Genomic DNA, 12,778 nt, shown 5'->3' with positions numbered 1-12,778 from the left:
GACTACGAGGCTCTCGGCAGGAAATTGAAGCAACTAAATGCACAAATTGTCATCTCATCTGTCCTCCCAGTTGAACGACGTGGCCCAGGGAGAGAGGGGAAAATAGTGGAAGTGAACAGCTGGCTTCGCAAATGGTGTAAACAGGAACGGTTTGGATTCTTAGATCACGGACTGCAGTTTCTTGAAGATGGACTTCTGGCAAGCGATGGGCTGCACCTCACAACGGTTGGGAGAAATGTTTTTGCCAAAAATCTCAGAAACCTCATCAGGAGGGCTTTAAACTGACTAATGTGGGGGAGGGAGACAGTGCTCCTGAAGGTAGGAGCCTATCACTTGATGAAGATGATCATCCAAATGTCATAGACCAAATGGAGCAAACAGCACGCAAACCTAGTGGTGGGAGGAAAAAATCCTTAAATAAGAGACACGGGGGAATGATTAATGGACTTCAATGTCTGTACACTAATGCGCAAAGCATGGGAAATAAACAAGATGAGCTTGAGCTCTTGGTACAGCAAACTAAATATGACATAATAGGCATCACTGAAACCTGGTGGGATAAGTCCCACGATTGGAATGTAATAATGGGGGGATACAATCTATTTCAGAGAAACAGACCAGACAAGAAAGGAGGAGGAGTGGCGTTATATGTCAGGGATGTGTACACCTGTGAAGAGATCCAAGATTTAGAACCTCAAAGCCAAAGTGAGAGCATTTGGGTCAAAATTAAGGGAGAGAAGAATAACAGAGATCTCATTGTGGGAGTTTACTATAGATCCCCAAGCCAAACGGAGGACATAGATGATGCCTTCCTGGAACAGATGGCCAAGCATGCAAAAGGAAGGGAGATAGTAGTAATGGGGGACTTCAATTACCCGGATATTTGTTGGATGTCAAACTCAGCCAAGAGCATAAGGTCAAACAGATTCCTCACTGGCCTTGCAGACAACTTCATTGTCCAGAAAGTGGGAGAAGCAACAAGAGCAACAGCCATTTTCGATCTGGTCCTAACCAATGTTGATGACCTGGTTAGTGGGGTAGAAGTGGAAGGATCATTAGGCGCGAGTGATCATGCTCTTCTGAAGTTTTCTATACAGCGGAAAGGAGCAGCCAAGCATACTAGGACTCAATTTCTTGACTTTAAGAAAGCCGACTTCATAAAACTTAGGGAAGTGCTGGGTGAGATCCCATGGACAGTAATACTAAAAGGAAAGGGAGTTCATGATGGCTGGGAGTTTGTTAAGAGGGAGATAGTAAAAGCACAACGTCAGGCAATACCAATGAGACGGAAACATGGAAGGTGCTTAAAGAAGCCAGGGTGGCTATCTAAAGAACTTTTAACTGAGTTAAGATTAAAAAAGGATGTGTACAAAAAATGGAAAAGGGGGGAAACCACCAAAGAGGAATTCAAACAAATAGCCAGCACGTGTAGACACAAAGTCAGAAAAGCTAAAGCACAGAATGAACTCAGGCTTGCTAGAGAGGTTAAAAGCAACAAAAAAGGCTTTTATGGGTATGTTCGTAGCAAAAGGAAGAACAAAGAAACAGTGGGGTCACTCAGAGGAGAAGATGGTGAAATGCAAACAGGAGACACAGAAAGGGCTGAACTCCTCAATGCCTTCTTTGCCTCAGTCTTCTCCTATAAAGAAAACAATGCCCGACCTGAAGAATTTGGAGCAAATGATTCAGCAAAGGAAACACAGCCCAGAATAACTAAGGAGATAGTACAAGAATACTTGGCTAGTTTAGATGTATTCAAGTCTCCAGGGCCAGATGAACTGCATCCAAGAGTATTAAAAGAACTGGCAAATGTGATCTTAGAACCACTGGCAGTCATCTTTGAGAATTCCTGGAGAACAGGCGAAGTCCCGGCAGACTGGAGGAGGGCAAATGTTGTCCCTATTTTCAAAAAGGGGAAAAGAGAGGACCCAAATAATTACCGCCCAGTCAGTCTGACATCAATACCAGGGAGGATTCTGGAGCAGATCATTAAGCAAACAGTCTGTGAGCACCTAGAAAGGAATGCTGTGATCACCAATAGTCAGCATGGATTTCTGAAAAATAAGTCATGTCAGACTAACCTGATCTCGTTTTTTGACAGAATTACAAGCCTGGTAGATGAAGGGAACGCAGTGGATGTAGCCTACCTTGATTTCAGCAAGGCATTTGACAAGGTGCCCCATGATATTCTTGTAAAGAAGCTGGTAAAATGCGGTCTTGACTATGCTACCACTCAGTGGATTTGTAACTGGCTGACTGACCGAACCCAAAGGGTTCTCATCAATGGTTCCTCTTCATCCTGGAGAAGAGTGACTAGTGGGGTGCCACAGGGTTCTGTCTTGGGCCCGGTCTTATTCAACATCTTAATCAACAACTTGGATGATGGACTCAAGGGCATCCTGGTCAAATTTGCAGATGACACCAAACTGGGAGGGGTGGCTAACACCCGAGAGGACAGGATCACACTTCAAAACGACCTTGACAGATTAGAGAACTGGGCCAAAACAAACAAGATGAATTTTAACAGGGAGAAATGTAAAGTATTGCACTTGGGCAAAAAAAATGAGAGGCACAAATACAAGATGGGTGACACCTGGCTTGAGAGCAGTACATGTGAAAAGGATCTAGGAGTCTTGGTTGACCATAAACTTGACATGAGCCAACAGTGTGACGCGGCAGCTAAAAAAGCCAATGCAATTCTGGGCTGCATCAATAGGAGTATAGCATCTAGATCAAGGGAAGTAATAGTGCCACTGTATTCTGCTCTGGTCAGACCTCACCTGGAGTACTGTGTCCAGTTCTGGGCACCACAGTTCAAGAAGGACACTGACAAACTGGAACGTGTCCAGAGGAGGGCAACCAAAATGGTCAAAGGCCTGGAAATGATGCCTTATGAGGAACGGCTAAGGGAGCTGGGCATGTTTAGCCTGGAGAAGAGGAGGTTAAGGGGTGATATGATAGCCATGTTCAAATACCGTATTTTTTGCTCAATAAGACTCACTTTTTCCCTCCTAAAAAGTAAGGGGAAATGTGTGTGCGTCTTATGGAGCGAATGCAGGCTGCGCAGCTATCCCAGAAGCCAGAACAGCAAGTGGGATTGCTGCTTTCACTGCGCAGTGATCCCTCTTGCTGTTCTGGCTTCTGAGATTCAGAATATTTTTCCCTTGTTTTTCTCCTCCCAAAACTAGGTACGTCTTGTGGTCTGGTGCGTCTTATAGAGCGAAAAATACGGTATATAAAAGGATGTCACATAGAGGAGGGAGAAAGGTTGTTTTCTGCTGCTCCAGAGAAGCGGACACGGAGCAATGGATCCAAACTACAAGAAAGAAGATTCCACCTAAACATTAGGAAGAACTTCCTGACAGTAAGAGCTGTTTGACAGTGGAATTTGCTGCCAAGGAGTGTGGTGGAGTCTCCTCCTTTGGAGGTCTTTAAGCAGAGGCTTGACAACCATATGTCAGGAGTGCTCTGATGGTGTTTCCTGCTTGGCAGGGGGTTGGACTCGATGGCCCTTGTGGTCTCTTCCAACTCTATGATTCTATTATTCTATGATTCTTATGGCAGATGGGAAAGACGGAATGTCGCCAGAAGAGGCCTTAGCGGTTGTATTAGTGAAAATAAATGACTCGCTGGAACAACTTCACAAGAAAATGGATGTGATAAATATGAAAGTGGATGCTGCAAATATTAAAACTGACTTAATGGTAGAAAGTTTAAATAACCTGGGAGAAAAGGTGAATACCAATATAGAAACCACCCAGAAATTGATAGAGGAATCTATCCTGATACGGCAAACTGTGGATGAAGTTAAGGAGAAAACCCTTGCTGCTGAAGTTAAAGTAATTCAACTGGAGAGAGAGTCCCATCCATACAAGGACAACTTTACGAATTCAAGCTGACAATGGTTATGACTGAACTTAAAGAGAAACAGATGAAATTGAGGATCAGAGCCCTACCTGAGGAAAATGTGAATTTATTCAAGGGCAACTGTGAAGGACGTTGGCTTGAAGAGAAGGGGGATTTGGAAATAGGGTTAAATTGGAAGTTGTTATTGTTGGGCCGAGTTGTTGTGGTGGGGATGAGGGTTGCTGTGATGTTGGGGATGTTGCTTTTGTTTCAAACTTTGCAAGCTTTGGATGGGAGGGATTGTTTCAGGAGGTGGCAGAGGGACGTCTCTAGATTTGTTTGGCAGGGCAGGAAGCCCCAAGTAAAATTTAAGATATTAACGGATGCTAAAGAAGGAGGTGGACTTGCCCTGCCAGACCCCTAAGTTTTGTTGTGAATCATCTGCTTTTTGCTGGCTGAGAGAATCGGCAGAATCCGAGACCAGGGAGAAGAGCTGGTGGAAGAAGAAGAAGAGAAGAAGAGTTTGGATTTGATATCCCACCTTTCACTCCCTTTAAGGAGTCTCAAAGCGGCTAACAGTCTCCTTTCCCTTCCTCCCCCACAACAAACACTCTGTGAGGTGAGTGGGGCTGAGAGACTTCAGAGAAGTGTGACTGGCCCAAGGTCACCCAGCAGTTGCATGTGGAGGAGCTTAGACGTGAACCCGGTTCCCCACATTACGAATCTACCGCTCTTAACCACTACACCACACTGGCTCTCTAAGACTGGAAGTTTAAAGACTATTTATAGAAATATTGCAAAATTAATGAATGTTAGAACACAGTTGGAATGAAGTTATATGGCTTTAGCAGAAATGTTATAAGGAATTAAGTATAAATAGATCAATAGAGTATTAAAGGGAACAAAATAAGGTTAGAATGTGTTAAGATAATTATAGGATAGAAAACAGGGGAAGATGGAAAGGAATTGCTGAAATAATTAATTGATGTGGAATACAAAAAGGGAGGTGTGAGGAAGTCGTGGAAATAAGCGAACGAAAGATATGACATTGAAATTGTTTAATATGTTTTAAATGGTCTTTGTTTTGTTTTGTCTTATGTGTTAGTTTGGTAGTGTTTTTGTATTGCATTGTGTTGTTTTTCGTTTGTTTTTTGTTTTTTGTTTGTAGTGTTTAAATTTAAATTTTTGGAAACTCAATAAATATTTTTTATTTTTATTTATTTTTTAAAGAAAGAATCGGTTCCACTGTCAAAACGGCTCTTACCATCAGAACGTTCTTCCTAATGTTCAGTCGGAATCTCCTCTCTTCTAATTTGAATCCATTGGTTCAAGTCCTACCTCCTGGAGCAGCAGAAAACAAGCCTGCTCCGTCTTCCATGTGATAGTCCTCCAGGTATTTCAGATGCCTCCACGAAGCCCACAAGCAAGGTCAGAAAGCAACTCCCTGGCCACTGGTGTGCAGAAACACACTGCCTCTGGGTAGGGAGGTTCCATATGGACAGCATTTCATAGATTGGCCTAAAGTCATCTAAGCTACTACATAGTGTGGTGCTGGCTGTGCTGGAATTTGCCTTATACCAGGTCAAATGATTGGTCCACTGAGCTCAGTACTGTTAACGATGATTGGCCAGGATTTCAGGTAGGAATCATTCCCAGCACTACCTCAGCTCTGGAAATTCAAGGGGCTGGGATTTGTATCCAAATCAGATTCCCTCTGCCACTGAGCTATGTGCAGCCCTTCCCCAAAGCCACCAACTTAGATAGTTTTGAAAGGGGTGCAAGGCAAATCCACAGAGGAGGATAAGGCTGCCTGGTGGCAGCATCTTACCTCCAGTATGGGTGGGAAGCTCCAGTTCCAGGTGGGAAGTCTCTGGGTCCCAAGTGCTGGGGAGAACAAATAAGGGGGGTGCTGTTGCAGTTATGTCTTGCCTGCACACTTCTTGGAGGCATGTGGGTGACTCCTGGGAAGATAGGCCTAGATGGGCCTTTGGTCTGATCCAGCTGCAGGACTCTGATGTACGCTGGTGGCCATCACCACAACTCATGACAATCAATTCCACAAATTTATTAGGTGCTGCCTGAGTACCTTTCTTCATTTCCTCCTGAATCTCCCACCAAACTACTTTTTGGATGACCTCTTGGGGGATAGAGAAAAGCTATTCCACTTTCTTTACCCCATGCCTACTTTCGCAAACCTCCTTAATGACCTTCCTCAGGAACCTTTTTCCTTAAGTGCTTTAGCTTTTTTGCATCAGGAAGGTGTTCCTGCTCCAACAACCATTTCAGTTGACATTTTCTGTACTTCTTCATGCTCTATAATATCCTTGCTTGAGACAGGCTGGCCAAAGCTGAGTATCAGGCACATTATTATTATTATTATTATTAATAATAATAATAATAATAATAATAATATACCGCCCTCCAGGGCAGTTCATGCCCTCCAGATGCTGTTGAACTCCAATTCCCATCAGTCCCAAAAGCCAGAGGTCAAGGGCAGTGGGCAGGAGAGCGCATCCTGTTTCACCGCCTGAGGCAAAATGGGAAGGGGCTGCCCTGCCAATCCCTCCTTTACCTGGGTGATGTGGCAGTGACTGCAAAGCAATGATGGCTAATTCTGGTGAGATCTCATGGGGCAAATGAGTGCTCACACAGCTCTCGGTGGAAGGTGCCACTCCTGATGTTCTGCCACCCAAGGAAGCTGCTTTGGCCCACCGCATGGGCAGGCCGGCCCGGGCATTGAGAGTTGGAGCCCACTAGTATCTGGGGCTTCAGGTTGGGGAAGACTGCTGTACACCACGATTCAAATGTGGCCACACAACAGACTATTGTAGCCAGACTGACTTTGGCTTAACATGACAAGGACTTCCTCATACTTTCATGTCTTGTTCTGTTCATCCATTTAGTCACCAACCCAATTTCAAGGGCCTCTGGAAAGCACCTGCTGGTATCTTTCAGCTGAAGGTTGACCCCTATTTTGGCAGTGACAACTCACAACACAAGGGAGCATTTGTTTATATGGCTGCAGAATACCTCCCGGAATCCACTGGTTGAATTTATATCCTAAACTTCATTGGGTAGTGATCCTAGAGTGAGTTACAGTAAAACCAAAATGCCACTGTTAAAGCAACAAATACAAATGTAAAAAATAAAAGCATGCAGCACCCAGTCTGCCCTGTGGTGGAATTTCCCAATATTATTATTATTATTATTAACGTTAAGAGAATGAGCAAAGAGTCAGAACATACTTACGCCTGTACTGACGAGCGACAGCATGATCCTTTCATTCAAGGCTAAAGTCTCCCCTTGCTTCATCTTGATCCTCTTCTTATCCAAGCATTTCATTGCATACCTGAAAATTGTAACTTGTTGAGAAAGGGGCTTTAACAGAGCATTCAATTTTCATCACTTTCAACTGGTAGTCTGAAGGCAGAAAAGTAGGTAAACTGGGAGTTCAGGAGAGGTTCAGGGACTGCTGCCATAGGCAAGGTCCACCTTTCTGGTCCCTCAAGAAGAGATGCTGCTCCACTGAGTTACAATTCCTCTGGTTCAATTATCCCACCTCTATTGCTTGTGAGTTTTGGTTTATAAGTCACTCTACAGTAGCCTTCCCCAATCTGGTGTAATTCTCATCACCTAAGGGATGCTTTCTCAAGAGGCCATTGTTATCGCCCAACAACAGTCTGGAAAACGGAAATGTATTTTGCAAGAGGTGACCCAGCCCCTTTGGAAAGGGACCAGAGCCCATAGCAAAATCCAGACTGCCTAAGCAGCAAGGACAGTTTGGGGTGGGGGTACCTGTTCAGACAAAACTGGACATTCACATATAGATATGCTGCACCCGTACCCTGGGTTAAGGGTGAAAACAGCATTCACTGGCACAATTTAGAAGGAAATTCTTTAGATGAATAAAGCAGTGGATAAAAGCTTGTTAACTGTACCCCAGTTAAAATGTAATAAGCCCACTGGGAGCCAATGAAGCTTCAATGGGTCATCACTCCCCACTCCTCAGACACACCTTGCTGCTGGCTTTTTCAGGTGGAAAGGGCATCCCACTTCCCAGCCAAAGTGGAGAACCACAGCAATTAAACACACAGCACTGCAATGCCCCTCACGTTGATTGTTCTGTTACTTGGGGATTTTATATGGATGCATTACAAATACAAACAAAGCTACTTACATCTTCCCTGTGTCTGCTTTCCGGCAGCCATAAACTTCTCCGAAGCCCCCTCGCCCGATGATCCGGTGGACACTGAAGTCATTCATGGTCAGCTGGGGATGGAAGAGGTGGAAATGAACATTTGCTTGTGCTGACCAGCACACATGCCTCCTTGCAAGCACCCACCTGCCTCCAAAAACAACTCAGGCTAATGTGTCACAACGAACTGGCTGCCTCCTTTTGCTTTTCAGGGATTTGGTGCAATTTAAGGATGAAATGGAATCCTATTCCTTGTAAAGCAGTGGTGCACTCTGGAAATCAGGGAATCAATAGGGGGACACATGAAAGGAGACAATGCCCAAATTATAAGGAATTGAAGGCAGAAGAGATTTTGTGGGTTTCAGGGCAAATGTTAGGGCACTACTGAGGAATGTTCATTTAAACTAGGGGCCTGCAGAATAAGTGCTCCAAATGAAACCTTGAGACAAAGTCAGCTAATTAAAGCTTGGTGCTAATAGCACTAAGGTTTGATCCCCGTACGGGACAGCTGCATATTCCTGCATTGAAGGGGGTTGGACTGGATGATCCTCAGGGTCCCTTCCAACTCTACGATTCTGATTCTATGAAATAAGTCCAAAGCAGAGCTTAAATCAAACTGTCAAGGATAGTCTCAAAATCTCATAATGCTTTCATTGCGCACTTGAAGCAACAGGCTGCCTCTGAGCATGTGCCAAGTGCCTTTCTTCACCATGGAGAAACCACATCATGCAGAACCCAGAATGCCAACCTTTGTACTGGGCCTTGCGCCAGCAGGACCCCCAGACTCATCTATAAAGAAATACAGGTGGCCTTTTTGGGACGAAGGGTGGAACATAAATTCAATCAATCAAAGTTAGAAAGCAAACTGTGAAGGCAATGTTCTAAAAGCAAAAACAGAAAAGCTGCTTTTGCTAAGAACACCCAATCTCAGTGTTGTTAAGTAAACAGCAGAGTGAATGCTGACCATCCCTATCTGGGATTTGGGAGGGGGGCTTCCCAGAGGTGGGGGGCGGGGCGGGACGGGCACAGGGGAAGATTGTTGTTGCTGCTAGCCTGAAGCAAGTGCCGTTGCCTTGCTCATATCAAAATACATATAAGCCCAGTGTTCTCTGAAAGAATTTCATCAATTGCTTGGAGGTCCCCCAGAAACTAGGCAGTGGTCCAGATCCACCTCATCCCTGCCCCTATTTTTAGAAAATGCACACACACACCCCTGCAATTACTTACATGAATGTTTAGCTCTACATTTTTCCACTGACAAAATCTAGTAAACTTATCACTGCAAAAAAGAAAGAAAAAAGAATGTGCATTACGGTGATGAAAACTGTGCACGTGATGATTTATGAAAAGTAAAAACTATATTTAAAATTTTAAAAGCTCTCTTGAAGAGCAAACCTTCAGTGAGCAGATGTTAATTAAAGACAGTTCTATAGCAATACATGGTTTACGATGCTTCTGACAGCATTCCAGTAAAAATGCCTCCATATTTCTTATTTCTGTAAGACTCAATTGTATTTTTTTATTTAAAAAATCTCCAATCATATCCTGAGAAAAGTAATTAATCTCTGCATTTTAGAGCTCTATAAAATAATTAAGGAATCACATAGGTGTCATTATCATATGCTGCCAGGGAATTTTGTTTTTTTCTAAAAGTTAAATGACTGTTTATTTCCAAAGTAGACCCCTGAAAGATCACATTGTATAATGATCTTTGTTCTCATATATAATTTAGTGATTTCATCTGCTACATTTGGGAGTAAAATCTCTGAGGTGCAAGTCCTTTTGTGAAAGCAAACAGAATTAAGAACATAGGAAAGGATCTTTTAGCATCTACCTTCCAGCACACCGAGGGCCAGTACTCAGAAGCTCATTTTGCAAGACCTTAGGTCTAATCCAGTGATGGCCAAACTTGGCCCTCCAGCTGTTTTGGGACTACAATTCCCATTATCCCCGACCACTGGTCCTGTTAGCTAGGGATGATGGGAGTTGTAGTCCCAAAACAGCTGGAGGGCCAAGTTTGGCCATCACTGGAATCTATCAACACAGCTCAGGTTCAACAAAATTGTCTCAGCTGGCAATCCTGCCTGTTGGAACTCTTTCTTAGATAGCTCTGCCAAGCCATTTGCTCACCAAAGCCTTCCCTAACTAGGCATGTCCCTTCTGCTTTCCTGTTTATTAAAAACAGTAAAACTCCAATGAGAACATTTTCATACTACTTCTTATGGCAGTTGTTTTGCAGGGGCTGAGCTGGGTTTGCTGTACTGCAAAGCATTTTGTAATGCGGCTCAGCTCTTCTGCAAGATTTGCAGCTCTTTTCTAAAAATAGAAAATGAAAATAAAGCAACTTAATTAACCAAGTAGATAAAATCAGCTGTAAATCTTGCAGAAGAGCTGAGCCACATTATAAAATGCTTGCTGAGTAAAAATCCAGCTCAGCTCCTGCAAAGCGTATCTAATTGCCAAGCACAGCAGAGTGAAGAACACCTTCCATGATCAGAGGAAACATCAGGAGAGTAGACTTTGAAGCTGGATGGAAGGAAGATAGCTGCCTTCTGCTTAGACTAGAAGAGTGGGCAGGTCCATGTACAAGGCACAGACTCTTAAAGGCACAGACTCATTACCATTCTAGCACATTCAATGCACCTGGATGCAGTTTGCAAAATGGCTTGTGTCTGCTCCTTCCTACTAGCCATCCCAATGCCAATCCTTCAGCAACTGGCCATGGGACAAACATGCAATCAGATTCATACCTTTCTAGAAACATTTGGAAGGTTTTTCCTCTGAGGCTGTCACAAATTTCTTCTATGTAGGGCTAGAGGGGGAAACAAACATTTATTGTATTTGAGGCAGTGGCCTTTACTTGTAATAATACTTGCAAAGTGCCTAATGAAACATTTAAAAATCCCTAACAGGAGTGAAAAAGCTTCAGTAAACTAAGCAGCAGAAACAAGAAAAAGGTGGTAACAAAATTCAGCAGAAGGCATCGTCTGCAAATAAAGTCCCTAAAGCAAAAACCTTCCTAAGGATGGAAGAGCCCAGCTGCCAGATGAGGCCAATGGGGGCCCCTCTAGTCCAGCCTGTCCTCACAGTGCCCAGTCAGGTGCCCATAGGAAACCCACCGGCAGGACTCCAGCACAAGAGTGATCCCTGCTCCTGTGGATCCCAGCAACAGTCTTTGCCTGTCAGAGACAACAGAGGGAGCTGAACCCCTAGCAGGGAATCGGATAACATTTGGGCCATTGGACAGAAGCTTCTAATGAGAGTACTGTATTAAAGTACAGCCGTGATCATAGAGAAGATGGTCCCTTAAAGATGCCCTCACATTGCTTCATAATAATAATTTATTATTTATACCCCGCCCATCTGGCTGGGTTTCCCCAGCCACTTCCGAAGAGGAAGCCCCAAAATACCATTCATCTTGTGATAAGCTGCAGATTGTTTTCAAGAAGCCATTTCCTGTAGGGTCAGTAGTTAGGAGGCATATTGGGGAACAGCACATTTCAACTTGACATAAGGAAAATGTCACCACATTCCTTGCTTTGAACAAAGTGGCAATACTTGATCACAGAATTGTAGAGCTGGAAGGGACCCTGAGGGTCATCTAGTCTAACCCCTGCAATGCACAAATCTCAACTACAGCATCCAGGACAGATGGCCAGTCCACCTCCGCTTAAAAGCTCCAAGGAAGGAAAGTCTACAACCTGCCAAGGGCGACCGTTCCTGCCAAACAGCTCTTACTGTCAGAAAGTTTTTCTGAATGCTTAGTTGAAATCTCCTGTCTTGTAACTAGAAGCCACTGGTTTGAGTCCTACCCTCTAGAGCAGGAGAAAACAAGCTTGCTCCCTCTTCCATGTGACAACCCTTAAGGTACATGAAGATGGCCATTAGATCTCCCCTCAGTCTCCTCTTTTCCAGGTTAGAAAACCCAGCTTCTCAACCCTTCCTCATCAGTTTTTGTGTGCACACCCTCCACCCCAGGTGCCAGGCCCAGATAAATAAGACACAGTACAGCACAGGTATGGGATTAAAATAGGCCACAACTTTATTAATTTCAGATGTAGGAAAACCTTGGCTTAGGCATTGGGCATGTATCCCTCTCAGCCCCCAGTTGGGGTCTGAGGCAAAGCAGGGACAGACAGGAATTTAGGGGGACACTGCAAAATGTGCGTTTACGCAGCTTGTTCCCCTTTCTGTTCTGGGAGTTTGATCATACACCAAGCGCTGATGGTCAGTGACTCACCTTACAAACCCCTCTAAAGAGGCCCTGTTAACACCATTGCATAAGGGGTGTGTTACGCTACCTTCCCATTCTGTTTATGGACTAAAGGATTCTACCCAAGGCCTAAAACCGTGAAATTGCGGTCTCGCCACCAAGATCCCTACAGCTGAAAAAACCTAACAAATGTCCGCAATCCAGCCTTCAAGACCCTGCCTCATGTCCCACAACAACAGGTCGAGGTCAAATGCATGCCATCAGGAAGGAACAAATCTGGACTGTCAGCCTTAATGTCCATTTGTTTGATGGAGTGACCACCAATACACCAAATAGCATTGCGGATTGCCCTGTTAATTTTAGCATCGCGTAGTTGATGCAAAAAAGACTTCGCTGCCCCTCTCTATTGTAAAAAATAATAAAAAATAATTATTGAGGAGAATCGATGCCATTTGGGTATCAAAAGATCTATTATTAAAGATTAGGAAAGTGGAAATTCATTCAAAAACAATATCAGATCATAA

General features: G+C 44.0%; 1 protein-coding gene across 6 annotated transcripts in view; it reads right to left on the bottom strand.

Moving 5' to 3' along the window:
- GRK3 (G protein-coupled receptor kinase 3) overlaps nucleotides 1–12,778 on the bottom strand; it is a 185,423-nt gene that overhangs the window by 51,279 nt on the left and 121,366 nt on the right. For all 6 annotated transcript variants that reach the window (XM_082196085.1, XM_082196086.1, XM_082196087.1 and 3 more), the window contains 4 exons: nucleotides 10,792–10,853; nucleotides 9,269–9,320; nucleotides 8,024–8,115; nucleotides 7,096–7,195 (listed from right to left, as the gene is read on the bottom strand). In XM_082196085.1, coding sequence (XP_082052211.1) covers nucleotides 7,096–7,195; nucleotides 8,024–8,115; nucleotides 9,269–9,320; nucleotides 10,792–10,853 — 306 coding nt within the window. The remainder of the gene's footprint in view (nucleotides 1–7,095; nucleotides 7,196–8,023; nucleotides 8,116–9,268; nucleotides 9,321–10,791; nucleotides 10,854–12,778) is intronic.

Source organism: Podarcis vaucheri (genome assembly GCF_965113315.1).
Source record: "Podarcis vaucheri genome assembly, chromosome: 13".
Taxonomy (NCBI): Eukaryota; Metazoa; Chordata; class Lepidosauria; order Squamata; family Lacertidae; genus Podarcis; species Podarcis vaucheri.
This window is presented reverse-complemented; position numbering and strand designations above follow the sequence as displayed.